The 25,293-nt window shown below is 40.0% G+C and overlaps 1 protein-coding gene across 1 annotated transcript; it reads right to left on the reverse strand.

The window, feature by feature from the left end:
* Positions 1 to 297: 297 nt before the first annotated feature.
* On the reverse strand, positions 298 to 24,753 carry LOC144649550 (solute carrier family 12 member 4-like). Its single transcript, XM_078509064.1, has 25 exons — positions 24,523 to 24,753; positions 24,188 to 24,258; positions 23,950 to 24,072; positions 18,558 to 18,704; positions 18,108 to 18,162; positions 17,146 to 17,276; positions 15,805 to 16,049; positions 14,286 to 14,452; positions 12,077 to 12,214; positions 11,545 to 11,643; positions 11,031 to 11,088; positions 10,130 to 10,252; positions 9,467 to 9,640; positions 8,561 to 8,659; positions 8,361 to 8,480; positions 8,061 to 8,165; positions 7,493 to 7,581; positions 6,936 to 7,015; positions 6,367 to 6,455; positions 5,931 to 6,028; positions 5,400 to 5,606; positions 4,225 to 4,316; positions 2,957 to 3,468; positions 1,707 to 1,840; positions 298 to 717 (listed from the first exon to the last, which is right to left on the reverse strand). The coding sequence occupies exons 1-25, from the start codon at positions 24,638 to 24,640 to the stop codon at positions 626 to 628; spliced, it is 3,366 nt and encodes a 1,121-aa protein (XP_078365190.1). The 5' UTR covers positions 24,641 to 24,753; the 3' UTR covers positions 298 to 625.
* Positions 24,754 to 25,293: the final 540 nt, after the last annotated feature.

Raw genomic sequence — 25,293 nt, forward strand, 5'->3', positions numbered from 1 at the left:
TATTGTTCTGTTTCTGACTGCTTTATCTTCAAGCCTCATGGTCTCTTCAAAGTGAGAGACTGGTCTTTAGGTAGAGAGATGCTCTATCGCATTGGGAAATTTTTATTTGCGGCTTTTAAAACCCTCAGAACGTAGTCGCTGATCCCTTTTCCTTTCTAAAATTGCTGTTGTCTGGAATTTAGTTCACTTGTGGGAGGGGCTGGAATTTAGTTCACTTGTGGGAGGGGGGGGGGGTGCTAGAATTAGTATTACCCCTTTTGAAACAAAGATAAAGGTTTAAAACAGCTACATTGGCACACCTTGTAACACAATTGTTTTAATTCATCCATAAATAAAAGCTTAAAAGTTAAATAGTGCACTCCTTAGACGTCTGCAATAAAATTGAATCCCGGTACATCAAAGTACTTTGTTAAAATGTGGAGAACTTCCTAGTCCTGAATAAGTAACCATCCTTAGGTATCTACAAATTCTTTTTTCACAGACGGCGACGTGGCCTTTAAAAATAAATTGGCGTTAAGATTTTGTGTTATAAAACTGATTTTTGTTTGGTTTTCGCCGCGAACCAATTGAATCTATTTCAAATAGATTTTTCAGGAAGTTCCTGACAATTGAGAAGGGAATGACGTCACGAGTAAATGGTAATGACTTCCCGTCCTCCTCCGCGCACCATAAGCACTCGGTCCAGTCCTTCTGTGAGCTCATCCAGGAACTCCATATCTGTGATACAGTCAAGGACGGCTTTCCTATGAATGTCCTACAACTTGGCTAAAAGGGAATTATCTCTTTCTTGCCTGCAGAACAGACAGTTTAGCGCAGAATAGCACGGAGCGCAAACACGAACGCGGAACGCGAAGCGCGAACACGAAGTGACGAGCGAGGCGAGCGCAGAGTGATTACTCTCCGCGCTATTCCCCGCTAAACTGCTTGTTGTGAAGGCTTTCTGTTACTTACACAAAAAATTTCAATTAAAATTTTACGTGATGCTTTGCATCAAATACCAACCCGGACAAAAAAAATAGAAAAAATATTCTCTCTCCATGATATTGATAGCACACATTTTTATCATCCTAGTTTCAAATTGGACGCTTATGCAAACAATGTTGCTAAAGCATTGTTTCCTAAAGGGCACGAGGCAATTTTCAACGTAACGACAAAGTGTCGCCATTTTTTTTGCAATTTGCAACGATCGCAACGACGTTTCCTCGTTTGTGGGGGCCTAGATTTGTCTACCACCAAATGGAAACGAGATCGAGAGAAGCGAACGACTTTAAAAATTTCTCAAAATCTGGGTCGCCCACTACCTCTCGGAACGAGTTAATTCATTGGTTCTTAAAACAATAGATAACAGCAATGCCCCTAGCCCTGAATAACAATAGAGGTAGTGTTTACAGCGGGCGAATGAAAATAGAGGTTCCAGAGAGGTAATGTCTTACTGCAAAATCTAGCGGGGGCCGTTCTGAGTTCAGACTAGAAGAAAAGGAAGAACATGTGAAAAACTACCAAAGGCTCATTGTTAGTTGAAGACTACTAAGACAAAATAATTCAACCATATTTCATTCCACATTAATCAAATGAGTACTACCGGCATGCAAAAGGTAAGCAGCCATTTTGTCCCCAGTAGCGGCCCCACAAGCAATTGCAAGATGAGACTCGTAAGTGGCGAATTATCTACCCCAGCCACCACCCCAGGGGAGTGACAAGGATACAGTGCAGCCAGTCGTTCTCGTCTGCTGGGGCTCCAGGTAAGTTGATAACAAGCAGTTGAGTTCCTGTTGATCTGTCTTTCACGAGTTGGTTTAGCTTTACTGCTGTGTTCATTCTTCGTAAATTCTTCTCCTTCCTAAATACAAAATAAATAATAAAAAATAGAAAGCTGCAGTCACGAGTTCTGCTTTACTAGGGTATATCTATAGGCTTTGATAAATTCTACTCTTAATTTGCGTACTTTTTTGTCTAGCTTGTATTGCAGGCGGTTTCCGGGCGCGCAAGTTAGGGAAATGGTCAAAACTATTGTACTCAGACAGGACCTACCACTCTGCAAAAGGATGGGTGGTCTCTTCATGTACCCCCCTTTCCCCACCTTAAAAGATGGTGTCTTGTTTGTATATCCCCCACTCTATCAGGAGTAGAAACTAAGAAAAAGATTCAAACCTCCTTGTGCCATTTCTCCAGCAGGGCAAGCTTCATGCACACCTAATATGAAAATCTCAACTCAAATTTTAAGGCCAATAAATTTTGTCCATTTGGCTTACCAGACAGGTGGTATACTGCATAGCCCCCCTACCCCTAAACAAGGTGGGTCCTCGTCGAGTACCGTATTTTCTCGATTAAACGCCGGGTCTCCAAGTTGTATTTGAAAATAAACCCCTTAAACAATTTTTAAAGGTTTAATATGATTTAAAAACAATGTCTAATTATAAAGCTGCCAAGAATAATGAATAAAAATCGTTTCTTAGAAACATAGGGCGTGAAAAAACTCCTGAATTCAAATAAACGCCGGCCCTATCGGGCCAAGTTTGAAATAAACGCCGGGGGCGTTTAATCGAGAAAAAAAGGTACACTTGTTATGACCACTTCCCTTATCTGTTTGGCTCTCGATAGAGTAGATTCGCCGCCATGTTGGATTAGTAAAAGCGGGAGGGGAGAGGGGGGTCTATGAGCGCCTCGTTGACTGTTTTCTCTCTGAAACTTTAACCTACACCTACATTTATTATAAAATTTTATATTCTACTCTCATTTATTTATTTATTTATTCATTTATTTATCTATTCATCTATGTAGTACGGTTCTTTTTTTTTAGAATTTAAGGGTAAATATTTTTAACTTAATTTTAATGCAAATAGTGCCCCCAATCAGTTTTTGTTTAAAGCTAAATACCTCACTGACACTATAATAAACTATTTCATTCCTTCATTCAAACCTCGGGCTCGTAGTCTAATTGTTAACAACAACTTACGGAGTTCCTCTCAAACTTTCTTTTCCATCAGCCGCACTTTGACCATGCCCTGTGTCTGAAGCATTGCCGCCATCTGTTACTTTATCAACGTCCGTGTTTTTATCTACAAGTCCATCCTTGTTAAAATTAGTCATGACAAACTCATTTTCCGGTGTTGTGCTGTATCCAGTGTTTGCTTTACTTTTATCCTCACCGAACTCCTTCGTCTCCACGTCGCTCAGAGTCGGAGTTTTCTCGGTACTTTTTGCAGAATTATCGGATGTACTCGCTCCCCGTCCGGCAACGCTCGATTCATTTTCGGAGTTACTCGTGTGCTCCGTTTCCTTTCCGCTCTTGTGCTCGGAATTCGATCTTCGTCCGGAGAGCGATCGCCTTCTGTAAGAGTGTTCCACAACGTCTTGTATTTCTCGTTTACTTTCTTTTCTCGACAGCTGCATTTCACGCAACATCTGATGTCTCTGTTCCATCAATAACGTGCGCTCGTAAGTGTATTCCGAGATATCTTGGTCCGTCTGAAATAAAAAACCAAGAAACATGGTTAATTTTTTACTGATTGGGAGACGTAATGAAAAGAAGTAAAACACTTTATCACACACTGCTGTAGCCTGGGACTGAGCGGAGCAAAAGTCATGTGACGTGTTGCAGTGGGCTTCGCACAATGCGCTCATTGGTTTGCGAGAAGTCCATTTACTTCGGTATCAAACCTTCGCTTAGAAAAACATCTTTTTCACCAGTAATTTCTTGCACCCTTATACCACGGCGTCCACCATTTTGACCAGAAGTGGTACAAAATCCGCCATGCTGGAGGGCAAGCTACGCTCTGGGACATTCAAATCAAAGGAAAGTCAAGCATAACTGGTTGAAGTCGCTTCGTTTTGGATGTCCCAGCGCGTGGCTTTCCCTCCAGCGAGGTGTTTTTCCTCGTGACCGTTAGCTGTAAAGGGCCAATTACTCCAGATACTTAGGCTACTGGAAGATTAATTTTCAATACACCCAGTTGGGTTTATTTATTGCTACGTTTGACTTTTTTCAGTATTTTTTATGTGCTATACACAAAAACGTTGACTCTCTCAATGGATGCCTGCTTCTTGGAGTTAAATTTGTCTTACACGCACGCACACACGCATTCACATAAAAAACACGCGCGCGCACGTGCACGAAGTTGAAAAAAAAGAGAACATTGAAAATGAAACTTGAACAACTAGGCCCTCGATCAAGTAAATGAAAATAACACTATTGAAAGCATTAGCCGTATCGTTTCTATTTACCATTTCAATGACTTCGACCTGGGCCTTGATCCGTAGCTGGTACATGAATGACTCCAGGTCCTTCTTCATTTGAATGCTGTTGTCTTCAAGCTCTGAATTTATTCAGTTAAGAAAAGTCTCAGCTTAAATACGAAAAGCTTATCTGCGTAAAAAATAACCTTTTCAGCATGCAGGGTCCAAAAACAGACATGCATAGTTACTATGATGATTCGTTCCACTTGCGTTACTTTACTGTAACAATAACATGGCATGTAAGGTGTTACATAATTGTTGCGGGCCCAAGAGAGGCCCGCAACCCTAATCTTGACAGTGACCAGCGGATTGCGTTTTACGCGTGCGCGCCACGTTAATAGAAAGCGAACCGAAAACGGAAGTTGAAAATTTTGTTCTTTTCCACTAAGAACGATCGAAATGCGAAAAATGTGTCAATCACGACAGTTTGTCGTAACACCGGAAGAGAAAATCTGTTCTCCAAGAACGATTGTCACATAAGATCTAGGCTTCTGTCACATGGAAGATTGCAAACATTACAATTTGCAGACGTGTTTTACGGGTGTTGCTTTTGCGAAAATTTGCTCTGATTGTATCACGCATAAACCACGGCAAAGCGAATGATTCCAACAACGGTTATTCTCGAGAAATTCGTTATAACACTGACAACATAGCGAGTTTATCGACCGAGGAAAATCACATCTCAATTCACACCGCGTGCTCGACTACAGTTCACTAAACTGTCAATGCGACAAAAAACAACTCTGACTGGTTCGCGGCCGGTTACAGTTAGCGGCAGTTAAGCGTGATTTATCATTAATCGCGCCACGTTAATAAAAGGCGAGCACAACATAGCGAGTTTACCGACTGAGAAAAATCACTCAATTCACACCGCGTGCGCGATTACACTTCACAAAACGATAAAAACATGCATTCCTTGCGTGACGCGTTACTCGGGATAATTGTCTTTTGTCCATTTAATCATTTATTTATTGACACTGCCATCTAAAATTACGCACTCTCGTACCAGTACCTTTTCTAAGTACGTCAAGGCCCGCACTTTCTAACCTGTGGTTACCACTAGTTGTATTTACGATTATTCTGGCCACACCGGCACATTAAATTTAAAGCATTCCAAGACGATAATCTCCATGGTTGGCTAAACGCAATTGCAACAAGGATACGAGCTACTGTAAAAATCCTGAGATTACACTTCCTCCAAACTTTATGCTGTTTAAGAAGGAAAAGAATTAGGATCATCAAGCCGCCATCATGAACGATCCACCACACGTCCACATTGCCTTCCAAGCGTTCTGTGTTGCTAGGAAACGCTTCTGTATTACGAGCCACAAGCAGCGCCTCTTGACCTTTTGACACGCAACGGATTGTATCTGTGAACAAACGAAAGATAACGTAAAGTTTGATAACAAATCAACCAAAAATATATCCCCCTAAATCTCAAGGCCTTCCGCAGGAGTCCAAGATTTCATATTTAGACAACTTCGAAGATCCAGAGGTAGTTGGTAGGGGCAACTGAGACGAAATCGCAAGGATAAAAACAGATTATGTTTCAAGGAAATTAAAATCTACTTCACGTTTATCCATTTCGGATCGAGAACACTCAAAAAAGAAATGAGTGGGAGATCAGAAAGAAAGGCCTGTATTGTCACTACGCGTTGTAAAAACGCTTACCGAATCACTTCCACTTTACTTACGAACAAAGCTCTTCCATTGTGATCTTTCCCGCCAGTTTTCAGGCCAAGTGATCATCAGTGTATTGGGTTCAAGGCCCCCAAGGCCAGAACTCTGCGCTCTACAAGAGAATTGTAGAAGGTGAAACAACAAATACGCAACTGAAGTTCTTTTAGTCAACGGTAAGCAATAAAATTAGGATTAAAAATAAACAGTCCGCAACTGCCTCCAAAACATCATAGACCACACAGACCAAAAAAAAGCTGCGTTTTTATCACTCAAATCAGTTTTAGTCAAAAACTCAAAGCAAAATTCTCTTTACTTTTTTCCCTACATTTTCTATAATTTTAGTAAGGAGAATTTGAATTTTAGTCAGGTCCGTCAACCAGTAATGATCCAAGTTTTCATTTTCGTCACCTACTGGGTTTAGCACGCATTAGTAACGAGCTTTCTACTCACAAGAATGAGATTCCCTCTGATGCTGTTGAAGCCACGATCACCTTCATGAACCCTTTAACTTTTTCTTCTTTCATACAGTCGTTCAACACCTATGTAACATTCAAACATCGTTAACAAACAGTTTAAAATTACACATGGATAATATACTAGAGTAAGTTACAAACATCACCCATCTTGGCTAGCACCTACTGTTCGTTTTAAACGCTTCGTGAGTGTTTTTCTACTATATAAAGCTGTTTTTGACTTATCCTTCCAGTGTCCCTGGGAGGCGCAGTGGCCTCCTGGTTAGCACCCTGGACTCCGAATCACGCGGTCCAGGTTCCAGCCCAGGCCTGGGTTCAGTGAGTTGTGTTCTTGGGCAAGACATTAACTCTCACAGTGCCTTTCTCCACCCAGGTGTAAATAAATGGGTACCAGCGGATTTTATGCTTGGGGTAACCCTGTGGTGACTTAGCACCCCATTCATTGAGAAGTAGAAATACCCCTATTCGCTAAGGGATAAGCTCCGGCCTGATGGGCCACTACTAGGTACAAATGCAGACATGTTTTTTTTTTCTACTCTCTCTCACCTCCTTTGCCAAAGCAACATCGTCTACTCTTTCATTAAAATCTCCTTCCAAGATGGACCCCACAATTGTAAGACCACGTCCTAGGAAACAAAATTTACCCTCACAGTAACTTACCAAAATGCAGATGTCACATTATGATTTTTTTTTTCAATAGCGCGGGATTGAAACTTTTTCTGTTCGAGACTGAGACAAAACTCAGTGTTTTAACTCTTGATATTCTCCGTTTACACCTTAAAGTCACTTTAAAAATAACCCGTGTTTTTCATTGGATAATTGGACATCAGCCTGGACAGACCATCAAAATCACTTGCACAGTGGATAGCCACAAACTGAGACGCTTTGCAGGGTGAATATTTAAAGGACGATAAACACAGGCGCTTTTATTCGACTTCAGAAATATGCACGGGTATTCTGTGGACATTATGCGTTCCTGAAATATCAAAGTTTTGTTTGTGGTTAACTATTCGCTTCTGGAACAGATAACATCTACTGACAAACATTTGGAGGTTATTGTTTTTATTTAGGAAAGCTTGAAGTAAGACAACGGAGATACCTACCATGTTTGAGCTGGCTAGCCAAGCTCAACAGGCGCTTGGACTCAGGTTCAAAATTCTTTTTCAGCGGACAGAGCACAAGAATCTGAGGTCTGATGAAACACAATAAAGCTGTTAATGCAAGGCTAATACACAGGCCAAATGGAGACGCAAGTTGACGCAAGTAGTCGCAAGTTCAACTTGCGTACAGACTTGCGTTTGGTGGCTAAACGGACACGAAAGTTCAGTCAAGTGCACGCAAGTTTGCAAAAAATCATTTAAAATGCTACGAGGTGCAATTCAGTCTTTAAAGTAAACTGCGAAAAAATGCGTTGACTTGAGATGGGTGGCCAAACGGTGAAAAAATTGCGTTAACTTAAGTGCAAATTTGATCTTGACCGAAGTGAACGCAAGTCAACGCATGTGTACGCAAGTCAACGCAAGTGTACACAAGTCCTGGCCAAACGGAGACACAAGTAGATGCAAGTTTTCAACTTGCGTCTACTTGCGTTCCCGTTTGGCCAGGGCTTAATGCAACTGTGGTGCGTTCCTTGATCACAGGACACAAAGCTCGCACAGTCACGTGACTTACCTCCAGTTCTTAGTATGAGGTTGACCCTCTTCCAGTCTCAACAGACTATATCTGGCTGCGCTCAGTGCCAGTCCCCTGAAACCATCTCCCCACTCAATCTTTGCTCTGTTTAAATCAAAATGAAGACTTTACAGTTCGGAACTACAGTGGAATCTGATAATTATAAATAAGGTAAACGATAAAGCCTACATTCGAGCCTACATTTATAGGGTCGGAAATGCCAAGAAGTCTAAAGAAGATGTTCCTACACTTGTTAGCTATATACTCAATACAGGTAAAAAAGAAGAAAAAAAGACTGACCCTTGAAATTCAATATACTTGTAAATTGCAGCCGCTAGGATCATAGCAACCAAGGCGTAATACCAGCTGGAGATGAACATCAGAGCTAAACAAAGGCACATGCCCAGGAACGACGTGCACCTAAAAGACAAAATCAAAATTTCAAATATCATTTGTTACGCAGTGTACCTGTGTGTTGCCTCGCAATCAGTTCACCTTACCAGTGGTAATATTTGAATCGTGGTCTCCAGTTTGGGGTCCTGAGTAGTGACTGTAACACACAAGCTAAGTTGACGAACCCATAACACATCAAGAAGAACCTGTTGACACGACAATATTAACTTAGTCAACACCTCTCTCCCGTCTGGCCTAGCAGCTCAGTTGGTCGGTAGAGAGACAGGACATTGATTCTAGGGTGAAAGATCAAAGGTAAAAGACTTTCTTCTTTACCTTGTTGCACTGAGTAGGAAGTTACAGAAATTATATAATTTTTTCCAAACATTTGTCTGTTTAGTGTTGTTATTGTCTTAATTTGATTCCTGTATTGTAATTAATTAACTTATCTATTTAGCTATTGTAAAACTTGCTTGTACAATATTAGCAATTCTATTTCTGTATGGGTTGTAAAAAATGTAATGTAAGGAATAATGTAGTGTTAATACTTAACTTCACATTATTAAGTCTTAGTTAAGTAATGTACGCGACATCTGTTTGTCATTACATTCTCAAACTCATAAATAATTCTCCAAGTAAAAACAAAGAAAATCATAACCGTGAAGGAGGTTTGGATACCCAGTCTTAATTAGCATACATTTTTACGATTTTATTTCTCCATTTACTCCGTGGTTTTTGTTTTGATTGAGAAGATATATCAAACACTCGAGACAGTGTTTCATCGGCTATCCAAACACCTAGAATTTTGTCAAAAATACTCCGCTGTGCATCATATTTTCAACTCTCTTCTCGGTGTTTGGATATCCTGATGAAATATTGTCGCTTGTGTTTGATATATTACATAAAAAAGAAAGGAATTCACAGGACGTACAATCATTAAAAATACGTCAATTTACCTGTACACAATTCATTTCTTTTTTAAAAGTCCTAATTTTTACTAACATTGCACTTACATGGTAATAATAGGTGCAACTGAGTCCAGGTTAGCAATCAGAATTCCAATTTCTGAAATACAAGCTGTAAGCATCAGGGCGCGAGTCGGTTCCCCAGACTTGGAACCAGAAGCAAAGATATTCAGAAATGGGATCAGATTGTCTTTAGCAATGGCTTGCAGCAAACGGGGTGCACTGCAATAAAACAAACAAATGAAAACCAATAGACAGTAGAACAGGGGTCTATAACACTTAGCTTGTTAATTACAATTGCTGCGAAAATGTCTTGGCTACTGTTCTTGTGTATATAGACTGTTAGTAATGTCTCCCTGTTTAGTCAGTTGAGCGGATGAAAACGAGCAAATACGCGATGAGCAATGCCACGATATTTTAAGTCACTTTTTCTGATTGCTTTCAAATTCAAGGAAACCTCAAAATAATAGTTTTCTTACGTAGAAAAACAACAAAGGAGTAATAAAAACCCGAAAAATAACCAAGGATGGTTTCGACTGACGAAGATTAAGACGGATTACGAACGCTGTCAGTGACACGGAGAACTTCACTCACCCAACGTCTCAATGCGTTTACAATAATATTAAATATCATTAAGGTGCATTCTTTATATTTAATGGTAGAGAATTCCAGAGTCTTGGTGCAGCGATAGGAACTTAATGCCTGACTCACCCAGTTAAACTCTGCATTCCTGCACCAACAGTTGATAGTAATGAACCAATTAGTATCACCCATTTGGTGGGAGGCCAGGCGATCTCAGCTACAACCATAACACTGTTTATACTGCGACCGAATCTGCAAAAAACATATCACAGATCAACCTGGTTAATAAAGCTCATTCCTTAACTTTGTCAAATGCAACATTTGGTAATTAATTCACTAAACAGGGGTGTAAGACTCTACAACAGGTTAACAGATTGTGTACTACAAAAGAGCTAAAACTACTTGAAAGTCACGGTCATGAGAATGCTCACCCTGTTATAATTCATGGCTGAAAGGAGTAGTTGAAAGAATGAAATCTTTGCAAGCTCTCCAGCCAAAACTACTGTAGAACATCCCATAAGAAGACACCCTTGGGACCTGAATGAGTGTCCGCTTAGAAGGGGTATTTGCTTTATAGGGGGTTAAAAATGTAGTGTTGGTATAGGTTGCTGGGACCATGACTAAGTGTCTGTTTACAGGTGTCAGGAGTCCCTAAACAAAGGTTCAACTGCATCCATAGTTCTGCACTACTAATGCTGTACCTCGAAGAGAGCATCTGTGTAAATTCTACTTGCGACACAACCTACATCACCTGGCAAGTTTAGCCTGCGGTGCAGGCGTTTTCCGTGGGCACGAGAGAGTATTAGCTCGCAATCAAGTAGATTTGTCAGCCTGACTGGGTTGCGTTTTCTCCTCTCCCCAACCCTCTCCCGAGTACAAATCCAGGATGGAGCTCACCTGATCAAAATACATTAGGTCGCTGGCTAAATACACCTGCATTCCACGCTAGGCAAGTTAAGAGGGGTGTATGGTTCTTGACTAACTGGGATTAAACAACACTGCACAGTACACAGTGCACTGAAAAACTTACTTGTCTCTCAGTAGCTCTCCATGTACTGTTGCTCCAAACAGCAACACTGAAGTGAGATCTTACAGCTCTGTCAAGGTGCTGTCATGAACAAATATCTCTTTAAAAGGGAAATGGTCAAAACTATTGTACTCAGACAGAACCCACCACTCTTTATGTACCCCCCTTCCTTCCCCACCTTAAAATTGTGTCTTGTTTGTATAGCCTCCACTCTATCAGGAGAAGAAATTAAGAAAAAGATTCAAACCTCCTTGTGTCATCTCTCCAGCAATACAAGCTTCATGCACATCTAATATGCAAGTCTCAACTCACATTTTGAGGAAATGTGTCCATTTGGCTAGCCCCCCTACCCCTACGCGAGGTTGTCCTTGTTGAGTACACATGTTATGATTACTTCCCAAAGCAGCCACACAAATTAAAAAAAACTGCCAGGGATTCTAGTGAGGGACAAATTGTTCCTCTTATTATTAACAAAAATACATGCAAGGTGTAACTGCAATTATTATGTAAAGGATACAGACAACAGATGTGGTGGTTATTGCTGCTATTGTACCCTTAGGAATAGACTGCTGAGCATCCCTTAAGTCACCTGACCTGTTAGAACCTGCCATTATTCCTTTGAAACAAAACCCAAACAATTATTACAAAGATGACCCTATGAGATACATGTACAGCAAATAATAATCACTGAGTTTCAACCAGGGTGTTGCTTCTCAGCTGGCTCTATAAACATAAAGGTCCCACGTATAGGGTTTTTAAGAGTTTACCAGAGAAATTGTTTTGATTTTCCAGGCTCCAAGTTAACATACAACCTTACTTCTTGTAAAAAACACATTTCCAACAATTTCCTTTATCTACGCTACCATAGCTAGTTTCAAAATTCCAGGACTTACTAGAACCTGCCAGAAAATCACTTTTTATTAAGACTTTCCAGCCTTAGAAAAAAAAAAACAAAATCCCGGGACTTCTTAGAACAATTTTTTCGAGACCCAATTCCTGATAATTAACAGCACATGTTATTGATTTGAATATCTTTACAGCTAACCTACCAGTGACAGAGGGAAAGAAAATTGCCAGCAAAATGAAGAAAGATGTGGTTATGTCTGATCTCACTTCTCCATCATATTTACCAGCCTGTACATCTGGTGAAACTTCACCCTTCTTAAGATATTGACTCTGCCAGTTATCTGCAAAGATATTGCAACAACAATACACTCAGAAAGAGTTCAGGGTTAAATTAAGGCAAAGCCTGCATACATGAGCCTAGTGGCCCATCAGGCCAGAGCCTATCCTGGTTTCAATTGCATGAAGCATTTGGGAGCATTTCTTATCTCCTCCATGGATGTGATGCTAGTCCTTCACAGGGTTACTGGCCCCCAGCATTAAATTTTCTGGTATCCATTTAAAAAACCTGGTTGAAGCGAGGCACTGTGAGAGTAAAGTGTCTTGCCCAAGAACACAACACGCAACAGTGCCCCAGCCAGGGGCTTGAACCAGGACCGCAAGTCTCAGTGTAAGGATTAAATTTCTAATTGAGTATTTGTCTGATAATCAGTCACTATTCTTCAGTTTTGCACACAGCCGAGATGACCTGCATATAAGATTTGGTTAAGCGTCAAGTGGTTTTGGATGCGCCTTTTGGTTTCATTGCACAGACCATTTGTATTGGACCACTTGTCTGCACCACTCCGCATACCCCACCCTCATCCCACCTCTTTGATTCTGCTTCAACACATACTGACTCTACATAGACTTGCCAATCTGAAACATTCAGGGCTCAAAATAATTTTTGGATACTGACCCGTCATGTTGACTGGCCAAATCAATTTTTGCACGGTCATGTCTCGTTTTTGACCGGTCAAAATATTGAGTATTTACTTTGAAGCAATAGCCTATTCTGCCAAAAATTTCGCCTCATAAGCTAAAACACTCGTTGTTAAAGAGTACAAGGCTTAAACTTAAATGTTTTGATCGCTAAATGTGTCATTTTATTATGTTCGCTTTTTGAATTTCCATTTCTTCTGCGTTCTACTCTACATAAAACAAAATGCTCAGTAGCCGTAATGTTATATTACTCTGCATAGTTTTACATTAGTTAACGACTTACGGGTGGAGGCGATCTTGGTTGTAAGCACTTAACTGGTCTTTACTACCGAACACTAAATAGTAATAAAAGAGTAATAGGACATATGCCCATGCTACAAGTGAGATGACTGTGCCTTTGCTCGGCATGTAGGAAGAAAGGAAACGCCAACGGCTTCATGTCAACTGTGGTCAGTAAAAAGGATAAATTACGTCCTGGACTTTTAGATATCTTTCCTGTATCATGCGATACCAATATCAAGCTAGGGGATTAACAAACTAACCGCCGTGAAAAAGATTTCACATTCGTCCACAACGCTTAGCCAACCAGGCCTTTCAGTAAGGGTGTGCCGGAAGTTTAACATGTCTTTTGTTGCTTTTTTTGGATCTCTCCAAGTTTTCAACGTCGCCTACAACAGATCGAAACAGAGAAGCCTGTTCTTATACTATGCGGTGCCTGATTGAGGTACTGAAATATACTTACGGCAAAGAACTTTTAATCATAGACATCCACGGAAGTAGCCTTACACAAGAAGACTTCGATAGAGAGAAACACTTGAATGCCATGGCTAGATATCGATAGTTATCGTTTCAATCTGTAGACGCCGGACGTGGAGACCATATTTTATATTTTGTACAGTACGAGCAAACGTTTACCGGAACTCTCTTTGACAATTAAGTAGCACCACGTCTTAGGTGGTCAACATGGGGACACGTTCAGTTATAACTAATAAGCACAATTTAAAGAAACATTTCTGATTTAACATTCAAAGCGTTTAATGATTTAATTATTATGCTGGTGAAAAACACGCTACGATGCCATGTTCATTGTTGTCTGTTTAACGTATTTACAGACGTGGTTTCCTGTTTTATTTTGAGCAAACCGCTAACAAATCCGCGTGACCGTCTCATCTATATTTTACAAATTTGTGACTGCAAGAGCCAGCTGCTTTTCAAGAAATACTGCGAATTAATTTGTGTGTGTTATTTATTTGAAAGCCGTGTACGTGACCGGTCAAAATGACCGCCGAACCAAAATTTTGTCCGGACAAATCGTCATTTTGGCCGGACATTGTCCTTTGACCGGCCATTATTTTGAGCCCTGAACATTAATAATTTACAACAAAATACAATGCAGAAAAGATCAGTCTCTGTTTCTGTGTAGAATCAGCTTACCAACAAAGACGCCACTTGTGATGCCTGGCACTCCCACCACATGAGACAACGGATTGTTCTTCCAGAATGTGTTGTCATTTCCATAAGTTGAGTTAAGTAGAGTGTCATTCCTTGAACACTCATTATAACTGCTACTCGCCAACAGCTTGTCACCCAACAAGCAAATCCTGAGAAGAGAGAAAGAGATTAAGTTTTGTTCCTAAAAGGGGAATTAATGCTGTATTTGATGTGTGTCCCAAACCCTGACCTATCTGACACCAAAGAGGCATCATTTTCCATACTATATAATATACAATTTAGTACAAACTGCAGTGGTATAGCCAGTGGTAGCAAATCGATAAAAATGTTATCACACATGATGTGTGATATCATTTTTGACCATTTAATTATATTTAACAATTATTCGCCAATGGCGAAGTGATTATTCAACAATAATCACTGAGCCTGAGTCAATACCGTATTTGTTTTAGTATAATTTTCACAAGTGAATATCAAAAACTTCTAAATGGTGACTTCTGAGCAATTGTGTGAATCCTCTCGAAATTACCAGCTCCAGTGAGAAGAGAACTAAATAATGTTTTGTCAGTCGATCTGACTGAGTGCATGGCCGCGAAAACCAATGTGTTTATGATCAATTCTAATGCCTTAAAAACCATCTCTTGAAAATATTTTTGGTCAAAAAGCCTTGGTAGTTTATTTGCAAAATTCCAAATGTTTGAAATATCCAGGACTTGGAGTGATTTCTTTTAAGTGAGAGAAATTTTCATTCAGCAAATGCCGCCATGTTCGCTGGCCTGGATGGCAAATATGGCATGGAGCTTAGTAGCCAAACCTTGAGATGCAATATTCACCGCCTAGCGCGGTGAATATTGCGCCATAGTCCGAGCTTCTCGACCAATCAGAATTGAATTCACCTCTGGAAATTATGCTAATAATTTTTATACCACTATGCAGCTAATCTTTCATGGGGCTACACAATCACAATGCTAATTAAGGTAGAAATTATAATAATCTAAAAAAACCAATGAAGATAAATTTACAGAGCTGTTCTGGGTACATCGGAAGCAGTAGTTGTGCTTCATCGGCCTCATATCAACTAAATTATATTTTTTTAGTAACTTTTCTTTATTTCTTTTAATAAATTATTGCAAGGTTGTTTAACGATGAAAATCCTCCACTCTCTAGACCACCCTCTCTATTAATCCCCCCTTCCACCTCCTTCAAAAGGTCTTAAACAGAAATAAAACCCCAGGGAAGGGGGAGGGGAGCAGCTTAATAGAGCTTTTATAAAAAAATTTGATTCTACAACTAAGCTCCTGTGTTTCCCTTTTATACCAGATTTGAGACCAAAACTCAAACCTAGATTAAAGGGGTGTGCCTCGCCCTGCCCTGCCCTCCCCCATCTCCTAAGGATTGATCTGCATGAGGGTGGCACAGACAAATCAGTTTACTCATTAACGATAATGATGATGACGACAATGATAATGACTTAATGACCACAATAATAAATAACCATTACCTGGGCATCTCTCGTGCTTGTGCAGAGAAAAATCCAAGATAAATTGCCAATATGGAGAACAACACACAGGCCAGGAAAAGAGAAGCACACTTGTTGACATACTTGACACCAACAAACACTACTCCGATGAGCAAAAGTAGAAGAATAGAGCCATACACTCTCATGTTATTTAACATCACTGGTGACTGGGCACCACCTCCTGACCGCACATCTCCAAACAGTGACATGGATGGAGCCATGTACGTCTGCAGATAAAAAGGACTATAAATTACCAAAATAATTATTAATAAAATTTAAAGAGTTTGGCTTTTTGGCCTCTGCAATCAAACTACATTTGTCTACTGACACTGAAAGTGCTGACAGAACATGAGTAACAAAGAGTCATCAGAACCTGTTTAGAAATGGATGAAATAAAAATTGATACCCCAAAATCGATACCCTCTTTCAGACGAGATGCTACCCGGGCACTGCTATCAATTGGTTTGTGTAAACATTTAAGAGGGGATACAAATTACCAAAGTCCTTAAATCACACTTCTAAAGGGATGAATAATGACAATCATAAAATTAATTAAGGATTTTCTTTCAAAGATGTCTACCTACAGTATTACCTAGCCAATTGCTGACCAGAGTGCAAAAACCATACCCTTTTCCAGACCAAAATAAACAAAAACAATATCCTATTTCAGACCAAAACAGCTTGTAAACCACGCCCTTTGGCAGCACACATAACCTATCAGGGGGTAGCTTAGATTTGAAACTGGTGGAAATTTCTTTGCTATAGGCGGATACTTGTCAAGTAAAAAGGTATTCAAAACCTATCCATTTTCCCCATTTCCCAGCCTTCGTGGGCGGTAAAATTCATCCAACAGCAGGGTATTTTACCCGGCTCCGGCTTAAATGTACGTTCCTGTTACCTATATAGCTTTTGTAAGGGATTACCCCCGGGTTACTCACTGAGAGGTTACATAGTGGGACGCGCAGTGGCCTAATGGTTAGCACGCTCGACTCCGAGTCGAACCAAAGGGGTTCGAGTCCTGGATGGGGCGCTGCGTTGTGTTCTTGGGCGAGACACCTTACTCTCACAGTGCCTCTTTCCACCCAGGTGTATAAATGGGTACCGGCGAATTTACTGCTGGTGGGTAACCCTGCGATGGACTAGCATCCCATCCAGGGGGAAGTAGCAATACTCTCAGTCCCTTTATGCTATGGAAACCGGGATAAGCTCCGGCTGTATGGGCCACTTGGCTCGGACACAAACTTTACCTTTTTTCCGGCTTAAATCTATGTTCCTGTTACCTAATATATAGCTTTTGTAAGAGATTACCCCCAGGTTACTCACCAGAAGGATTTCAATTGCACCAAGGATGTACATAGAAGAAGCAAATGTAGTTCCAAGATAGAACAGCAACCCAACAGCTCCACCAAACTCAGGACCGAGGGCTCGTGAAATCATGAAATAAGCACCCCCAGCTGAAATGTTCAAAAGTTCAGCAAGTAAATTTGTGATGTATCAGTAACAGCTATCTAATCAGCAAAACACATGTTATGTAACTCAATCTACACTTAGCCAGGTACAACAAAATTCAAGGGAGATCAAAGCTGGATCCTATAAGAAGAATGATCAGTGCCACACGACAGCTGCTGTAAGTGCCACACCCCTATAACTGTATAAGGGTACCCCTCTCAGGGCTCGGGACTTACTTTTTTGCTAGCTGGCCTATTGGCTAGTGACAGCTTTGATTTCACTAGCCAAAACCAATTTTCTACTAGCCAGAATTCTCAAGCTAACTTAGGTTTGGGCAGAGGCACTTTGCTGTCTTCACTGACTCTGTTATCATTATCTTTAGAGTTAATTTTAGCTAACTTTGTAGTAATTTCAGTTTGTCCACAGTCTTTGATAAAATTTCATACATGAGGACAGTGTGTACTTGTGAGTTCTGTTCTCTCGGAGTCGATTTCGATGTATAGTTTTCTTCCAATAAATTTCCAGAACTTTTAACTATATAGCCATTTTGTCTAGTGAAAGCCCAGAATCTACTAGCCAAAACTCCATTTCTACTAGCTTGTGGCTAGTTGGTGGCTACTGTTAGTCTCGAGCCCTGGGGCCTCTACTGCATTGAAAACTGTTCCTGCTATGTAAGCTGAAAAGGAACCCTCCCAGAAGCCAACAACTAGGAAACTTCCTGTAATTACATGAAGAGACTTACACTACCTGTGGGATAACTGTACTGATTTTGGTAAAAGGATTAATTGCCATAGGGTCCTTTAATACTGAACAATAATAAGCCAGCAAACAAATACCTGGTACAACTCCATTTGTAGCTATAGCACTCATTGAAATGGCCGTCAACATGGTCTGGATAACACATAAATAAAAACAATAACATCTTGTACAAAACTATTAATTAATTAAAGGTTAATTCACAATACCTGTAATTACATTTAGAGCAGTTTTCAATTGAGTGTCATAAAACCAAAAGCAAAGTAATTACTCTGACCAATCACAAAGAACACAGACAATCCTGTGAACCAATCAAAACTCGAAGTAAATACATGTAGCTGCATGATGGCACTAAGCACAGGAAAACATGTACGAGTAAGACACGATTGGTTTTGGTTTTACCTCTAACTGGCTGAGAAAGTGGCACATGATTTTTAAACCATCGCTAAGTGTAGTAACCAAAGCAATTGCAAATTACTTTTGTAAAACAGAATAGGCAAAAGAAATTACCATCATATACACATACTTACACAACAGCAACAAATGAAGACTATAAAGAAAGCTTGAAGTGTTCCTGCTATGCCTACTATCCATGATAAACGTATAAACAGGATGACGCCAAATATGTTCTGGATAGTGGGAAGATAAACACCCATAAGTGTGCCCATCTTTGTGGCCTGAAAATCAGCAAACATATGTTCTAATCAAATGCTGATGATGATGATGATAATTTAAAAATAAATACATTTTTTGTTGCATTTAAAATTAAAAAAAATTATATGTATCATAAGTTAAAAAATTGTACTGTGCTGTATGAAGTAAAAAAAATAATGTATATGTATTTAAGTTGTTAGTTAAAAGAAAATTTTTGTACTGTAAGTATTATAATATTATAAGTATCTTATTGCATGTTATGTAGGTAAATGGAATTGTAAGTGGAAGCACTGTAAGTAGCATAAGTGTCGTACTGAAAGCAGTGTAAGTATTGCATTGTATTATAAGTGATATCAGGTGATATGCTTCTGGTAATTTAAGTATTTTACAATAAGTAGTGAGTAGTGGACGAATCGTTTTTGTAAATGACTTCTTTTTTGTGTGTATGCAATGAAAAAAAATTAAAATTCTTATTGTGCTTGCAATAGGATGTAAAAATAAAATGTCTAGTAAAAAGTCGGCCGGACTTTTTTCAAGTTTATCTCAATTTGTATGAAAGTGTCATTTACAATGCTCCAAAATCAACCTTGTTTGTTATGTGGCCATGATTTTGCAAATAAAAGACTTTTGCGTAGCTGATTTTAAGTTTATAGCTCCTAATTAACGAAAATTAATAGAATTACCTAAAATACCGTGACCTAGCCCCTTTAAGAGGGGAGAGGAACGGTTTAGGGAGGAGGGAGAAACGGCCGAAAAAAAATAGGGAGAAGGGAGAAACCACGTAAAAAATAAGGGAGAAGGGAGAACCAGTACAGAAAGGGAGAAGGGAGAAAACTATTTTGTTAAAGTTAGTTATTATTTTTTTACAATCAGTTCAGATATTTCCTTGTTTTTCCCTTTGTTTCCGGTATTCAAGTCAAAGCCGAAATGACCGAAATACGGTACGTGATATCAGTGAGCGGTATAGGTTTCTTTGAGAAAAGACTGGGTACTATTTTGAGCCCGTAAGTTCCAGTGATTGCGGTATAAATTTTCGCGCTTCGCAATCGATCAATCGAGCCTTCGCGCGAGTTGTTCACAGAGACCATAGAGTCAGAGAGTCCACAAATATTTCGTGTTTTTTTAAACTACCACTGAGCAGAGGTCAACAGACAGCTTTGGGACCTTTTGGAAATTGTAATAACATCATAATAACGAAGAAAGTTGGTTGTAGTGGGGATTTAGTGGTGATCGTACGGTCCGTGTTGTCTGTGTTCTGCCGCTGTCAAGTCAAGGGTCAAGGCCATGGTAAGTGGAAATTTTTTTCTCTTTCGAGTTACCACTAGAATTGCTTTCAGAAGTTGGTAAAATGAATCGAACGATGGTAAATGAGAGTAAATAGTTGACAAGGGAAAACCGATCAATTTATAAAGCGGCGCCTGTTACCGGTATCTCTGGCCCATTAAGGCACCCTGCTAAGCCAGCATCACGTAATACTCCAAAGACTTTTGCGACCTTTGCGTAAAAACAACCCCGTCTACTACAGATCGCACTGAATTAATTTGCAGAAAGGAAACAATGTTCAATGTTTTCATACGTTAACATCTTAGGAACCCGTTTAAAGTTGTTTATTTCTATATCTACGTGTAGCCTTGCGTTACTTTGGCGCAACCAAAACATTTCCGGTTCAGTGTCTTCAGTCACAAACAGGAAATTTATGAATTGCAAACTTAAAGTGCCTATGAAGTAAAAAATAACTTTGCTCAATTTGCTTGTTTATGTCTTAGTTAGCACGAATATGCGTGTTTAAGATATCAAAAGCGCTTTTTTCTAGTATTTTTTGAGCCTCGAAGTTTGGATTTCGCAATTTGAAGTGGGCCCTTTTCGCGCGCGGCCAAACGCTCCGGTTTCACCGGAAATGACGTACTTAGTGGTTCTAAAGACACCATGATTATGGCGTAAAGAGAGCAAAGAGGGCTGGCGAAAGCTATATTTCGGCTTTTGAGTCAAATAAAGGCAATTGCACAAACGAAACTGCATCAAATACACTTATTTCCTTTGGTGAAGCTTCGCAGAGTAAATGGAAGCGAAATTTCAATGTGTCATAGTAAAGCTATTCGTTCTGATGAAAACGCAAGAAACGAATTCTGTTCCGTCGGCAGTTCGAGGATCGCTGTTCTCAGCAAAAGCTCTTCCTTGCCACAAATGAAACGATAAAGTCATGAAGCGAAGAGGAAATTTATCAAAAGAGTTATCTCTGTAAAGGATATGGTGGTCTCTCTATATCATTCTGCCCTGACTAGCCGAAGAAAGATTTAGCAGTCGCGCCAGGAGTTTACAATATGTTACACAGCTGGGTTCAGTATAAGTGTTATTCTTTTATTATGAGACTTTGTTCCTCAAAATTTAATTTGTATGGTTAGTAGATCGTGTTATCATTCGTAAGGTAGCAGTCGTTTCCTTTCCCAAACACTTGAAACGATCGATCGCCAGACGCAAACGAATGCATCTGTGAAAGAAGCAAAAATATGGAATGTAAATTCGACTTGAGTGCCGGTTAGAAATGCTTGTTTGTTTTCAAGTAGCGCGCTTCGAATGTTGTCATTCACGTCTGCATTTCCGGTAGTATTCTATGGCGAATGCACTTTTAAACAATACACTGAGATCTTGCAAAATCTTGGACAAATTTTACATCTCCCTTCGCCGGAATTATTTGCTGATAAACACGCACTGTAATTTAAATCAGGATTTATCGTATCCGGATAAAGAAGTCGACGGTTGAAAATATACCGTAGAGCTAACGAACCATTAAGAGCCAACAACTGCAGTTCTGTTTATTCTTGAAGAGGAAATTTTTGGTTTCGTTCAGGTCAAAAAGTGCTAATCTTGAGTTTGAAGAAGTGTTATCTTGTCGTGTTGTCAAGTTTAATTAGTTCACTCTCACGCTTCGGAGAAATATGTCAGTCTGGTCAGTCCACTGTACTTTCCCACACAAGAACACAATCAAAATGAAAGCGAGCAACTGATCGCTACTTGTATTAAAATTACCAAATCGTTATATAATACCGTACCGTACCGTAACCTGAATTTACACATTCGACAAGCAAGAGAAGCAAGCAACCTTGGCGCGGCAAGCAGCGCTCGTGTCAATTCCGAAGCAGTGACATTGCGACACTGCGAAACCACTCACAAAATCAAAGCCCGTCGATGTATGTGCTTTTGGAAACAATAAAAATTCTAGTTATTCATTTTTTATAGGGAATTTCTCATTTGAATCTGCTTCGCCGAACTTCGATCGTCCTCGTCGACCAGCGCTTTGTGTGAAAGAGCGCTTGATCGGCTTGCGGCGGTTGGACAGGTCCAACTAGCTACTTCAGTCCATTTAGTGTCACGATATTTCGTTGTGCGATTCATTTCTGCTAGAAACCCGCTCTGCCAAGTTCGCAGATGGCAACATATCGTTCTTGTCGGACAAGATTTCGATTTATCAACGAAAAAGCAGCAACAATCTCAGGTGAAGTAGTGAACTTCACTGTGTATCAACAAAATCTAAGTGTAAACTGATCCGTGGAACCACTAACTACGTCATTCGAGCCAAATTCGTGTCCAGTCTCCGGACCCACTGTTTTGTCTTACCGAGGGCACTTTAGGCGGCAAAAAGTCCGATTTCTCTCTTTTGACATTATTCTTTTTTTAACTTTTCGGAAAGTAGACATAATAAGCTACCAAAAAAAGCAAAAAAGTTTTTTACTTCATAGGCACTTTAAAGGGTCTTAAAGTACCAGGAAAAACATTTTACTGACCAAATCGACATAAATCTGGGGAATATTGCTTTGCTAAGTGTATGCAGGAGTGATTTATTTCTCTTTTTGTACATTTGATTTGTTTGGCACGGACTGTCAGCCCTTTAGGCTCTCTTGTTTTGGCAATCGCGCGAAGTGCAGATCGATGAGCGCGAAGCGCGATCGTCGAGCGAATCCCAAAACAAGAGAGCCTAATTATTCACAATTTAACGAGTTCAGTTTGTTACGAGTGTGGGGCAAAGAACAACGTACATTACGATCAATGTTGAGCTACAACTAAAACCACTGAGACGAGGAGAAGAGCCTGTTACTTAGGTCACTAAGGGAGACCACCGCCACATTGACCCACAAAGTTGATGTATATCATTCATAGGTTAGGTACATAATTATTAGGACTATTAGGTCATGATAAATCTAGTGGTCTATAGGGACTATACACTGTAGGTCTCTACAGACCTCTACATCTACTGTAATCAGAGCTTTTGAGAGCACTTAAAGCTCTCTTGAATACAGTATTACGTAATAAATAGCTGTGAAAAGCACTGATAAGGGAGAAAGGGGAAAAATTAGGGAGGAGGGAGAAACGGCCGAAAAAATTAGGGAGGAGGGAGAAAAAGGAGCTAAAAAATAGGGAGATAGGATTTTAAGCTGCCCGTTCCTCTCCCCTCCTTTAATGAATCAACTGACTGGATGACCCCCTCCTTGCACCCTTTCTGCCTCCCCCTGCCTCCTTCCTTTATATACATCATGCAGATCTACCTCTCAATCACACAAATACAGGTATAATCCCTAGAATTGGGGGGGGGGGCATTCTCTATGCAAGATGTATATAAAAGTACTGTTTGGAATTGTGCAATCCCCCCCAGTAAAGATAATAATTTCTAAGCAATATAAAATTGGTGACATAGCAGCTTTCACCCCTTATAGAATTTTAGAAGAACGAAAACCCCTTGAACCAGGGTACAAGCATCCCCAATCCTAAATAGCCCCCCCCCCCCCCGCTACATCTTCAGATTTCTGTTTCACTTAGCAGAGCTATTTTGAATGTACTTGCGTGAAACTTTTGCTGCAAGTAGACCACAATTGAAAAGCATATGCTTCGCGTCTACGTTATTAAACTTGCAAGACCGTTACTGATTTAATATTTATGGGAAATTAAAATGATTAAGCTTTGCTTTGTCTGTGTGTTGGGATTAAGCTTATTAGGCCGATAACGCGAGACAATGGCGGTCTATGTAACTACATTAAGGTCAAGAATGTGCGACCTTTTCTCTTGTTTATGCTTTTAAATATAGAGGGTTTGTATATATATTTACTCAAAATATTAAACACCGCGAACTTTTGACCCATCAAACAGCAATTTATCAATAATTTAGGATATTTTCAAAGCCATAGCCTAATTTGCATAAACCAGAAAAATACACATTCAGAAATTGATCAGTCGACATCGCTTTGTTCTAAATAATAAAGAACTTTTATGTTGTACCTGAGAAGATTTGGCCGTTTTCGCTTCTCCTTCTTCGTCATCTTGTTGGGGTGAGGCGACTGCTTCGTACCTTGATAAACTCTCCAGTAGTGTTGAAATCCTCGGTCGCTTATGAATTTCATCCTGTGTAGTACAATAGAAAGTTTGAATACGCATTCAAAATGAACAGTACACCTACGGCGCGAGTAAAGACCGCCCAAAACAAGAACCAAATTCAAGGGAATAACATCATCTTTACCTCGTATAATGCTAAATTCCCGGCTTTTCCAGCCACAAGGTTTGCTTGCTTGTTCGCTTTTCTCTCGGGTGCTACAAGCAAAAGATGTACAAAGCCGTTTATAGTTACCAGCGTGAGAAAAACGACAACTTTGTGATGTAAGCTTACATTTAGGCTAAGCTTTCGCCTAAAACGAGTGTAAAACAGCAGGGACCACGTGAACGCCAAAGGCCGCGAAAAAAAAATCTTAACAACTGAAGTGTGACAAAGAATGAAAAGTATTTTGGCTACACGTGGTCACGATCGGTGTTCAATATTTCCCTCGTAAAAATATGTCATATAAAGCGTGTACGTACAAGGCTCGATGATATTCACTTGAATATCCGTTGACAGATTCACTCGTCGGTAAGTTTCCTTGCTCTCTTTCGTTCCATCAGTATCGGCCTTTGAAACTTTGAAACGATTTTCAGACATTTTCCTAAAACATACTGAATCCAAGACATGCAGAAAAATAAAAATATTCACGGTGATCCTAAAAATCAACACAGCCGTCGCGTCTCGTTGGCCGCGCTGTATTTCATCTTGAGCGTGGGGGGTGGGGTAGGGTAACAGGTGTTTCCTGACCTTCCTGACACCGGGAAATGGCATCGTGCGCCCACCGTGCGTCGATCAGAGAGTTGCGAGGAGTGACTTGTATGCCTGGCTTGGAAATAGCAGTTGTTGAAATTTAATTCCCGAACGTAGAACAGGATTTAGAACTCTGGCCCGTAGGGCTTTCCACAAGTTGCTCGAAATTTCTGAAAAAGGTGCCCGAAAGTTGCTCCAAAAATCCAAAAAAGTTGCTCGAAGGTCCTCGAAAGTTGCCCCCAAAATCCAAAACGCTGCTTTTTGTCAAGAAAATTTCGCCATATAAATGCTAACTTCCCTTTTAAGGTAAGATTTTTAAGCAGTTTCATGCGATTTTGCTGCAACAGAAGTATCTAAATAATATATTCAGGCAAATTTTTTTGAATAACAAGGATTTCTTTCACTGAGAAAAATCGTAAAGATATCGAAGGTTCTAATGAGGAATGAGTCGAAAGTCGAAACGTCTTCGGATATTCTACGAAAATTTTTGGCAAACTTCG

This window comes from Oculina patagonica, chromosome 4 (genome assembly GCF_052425735.1).
Source record: "Oculina patagonica isolate OP01 chromosome 4, crgOcupat, whole genome shotgun sequence".
In the NCBI taxonomy this organism is placed as follows: Eukaryota; Metazoa; Cnidaria; class Anthozoa; order Scleractinia; family Oculinidae; genus Oculina; species Oculina patagonica.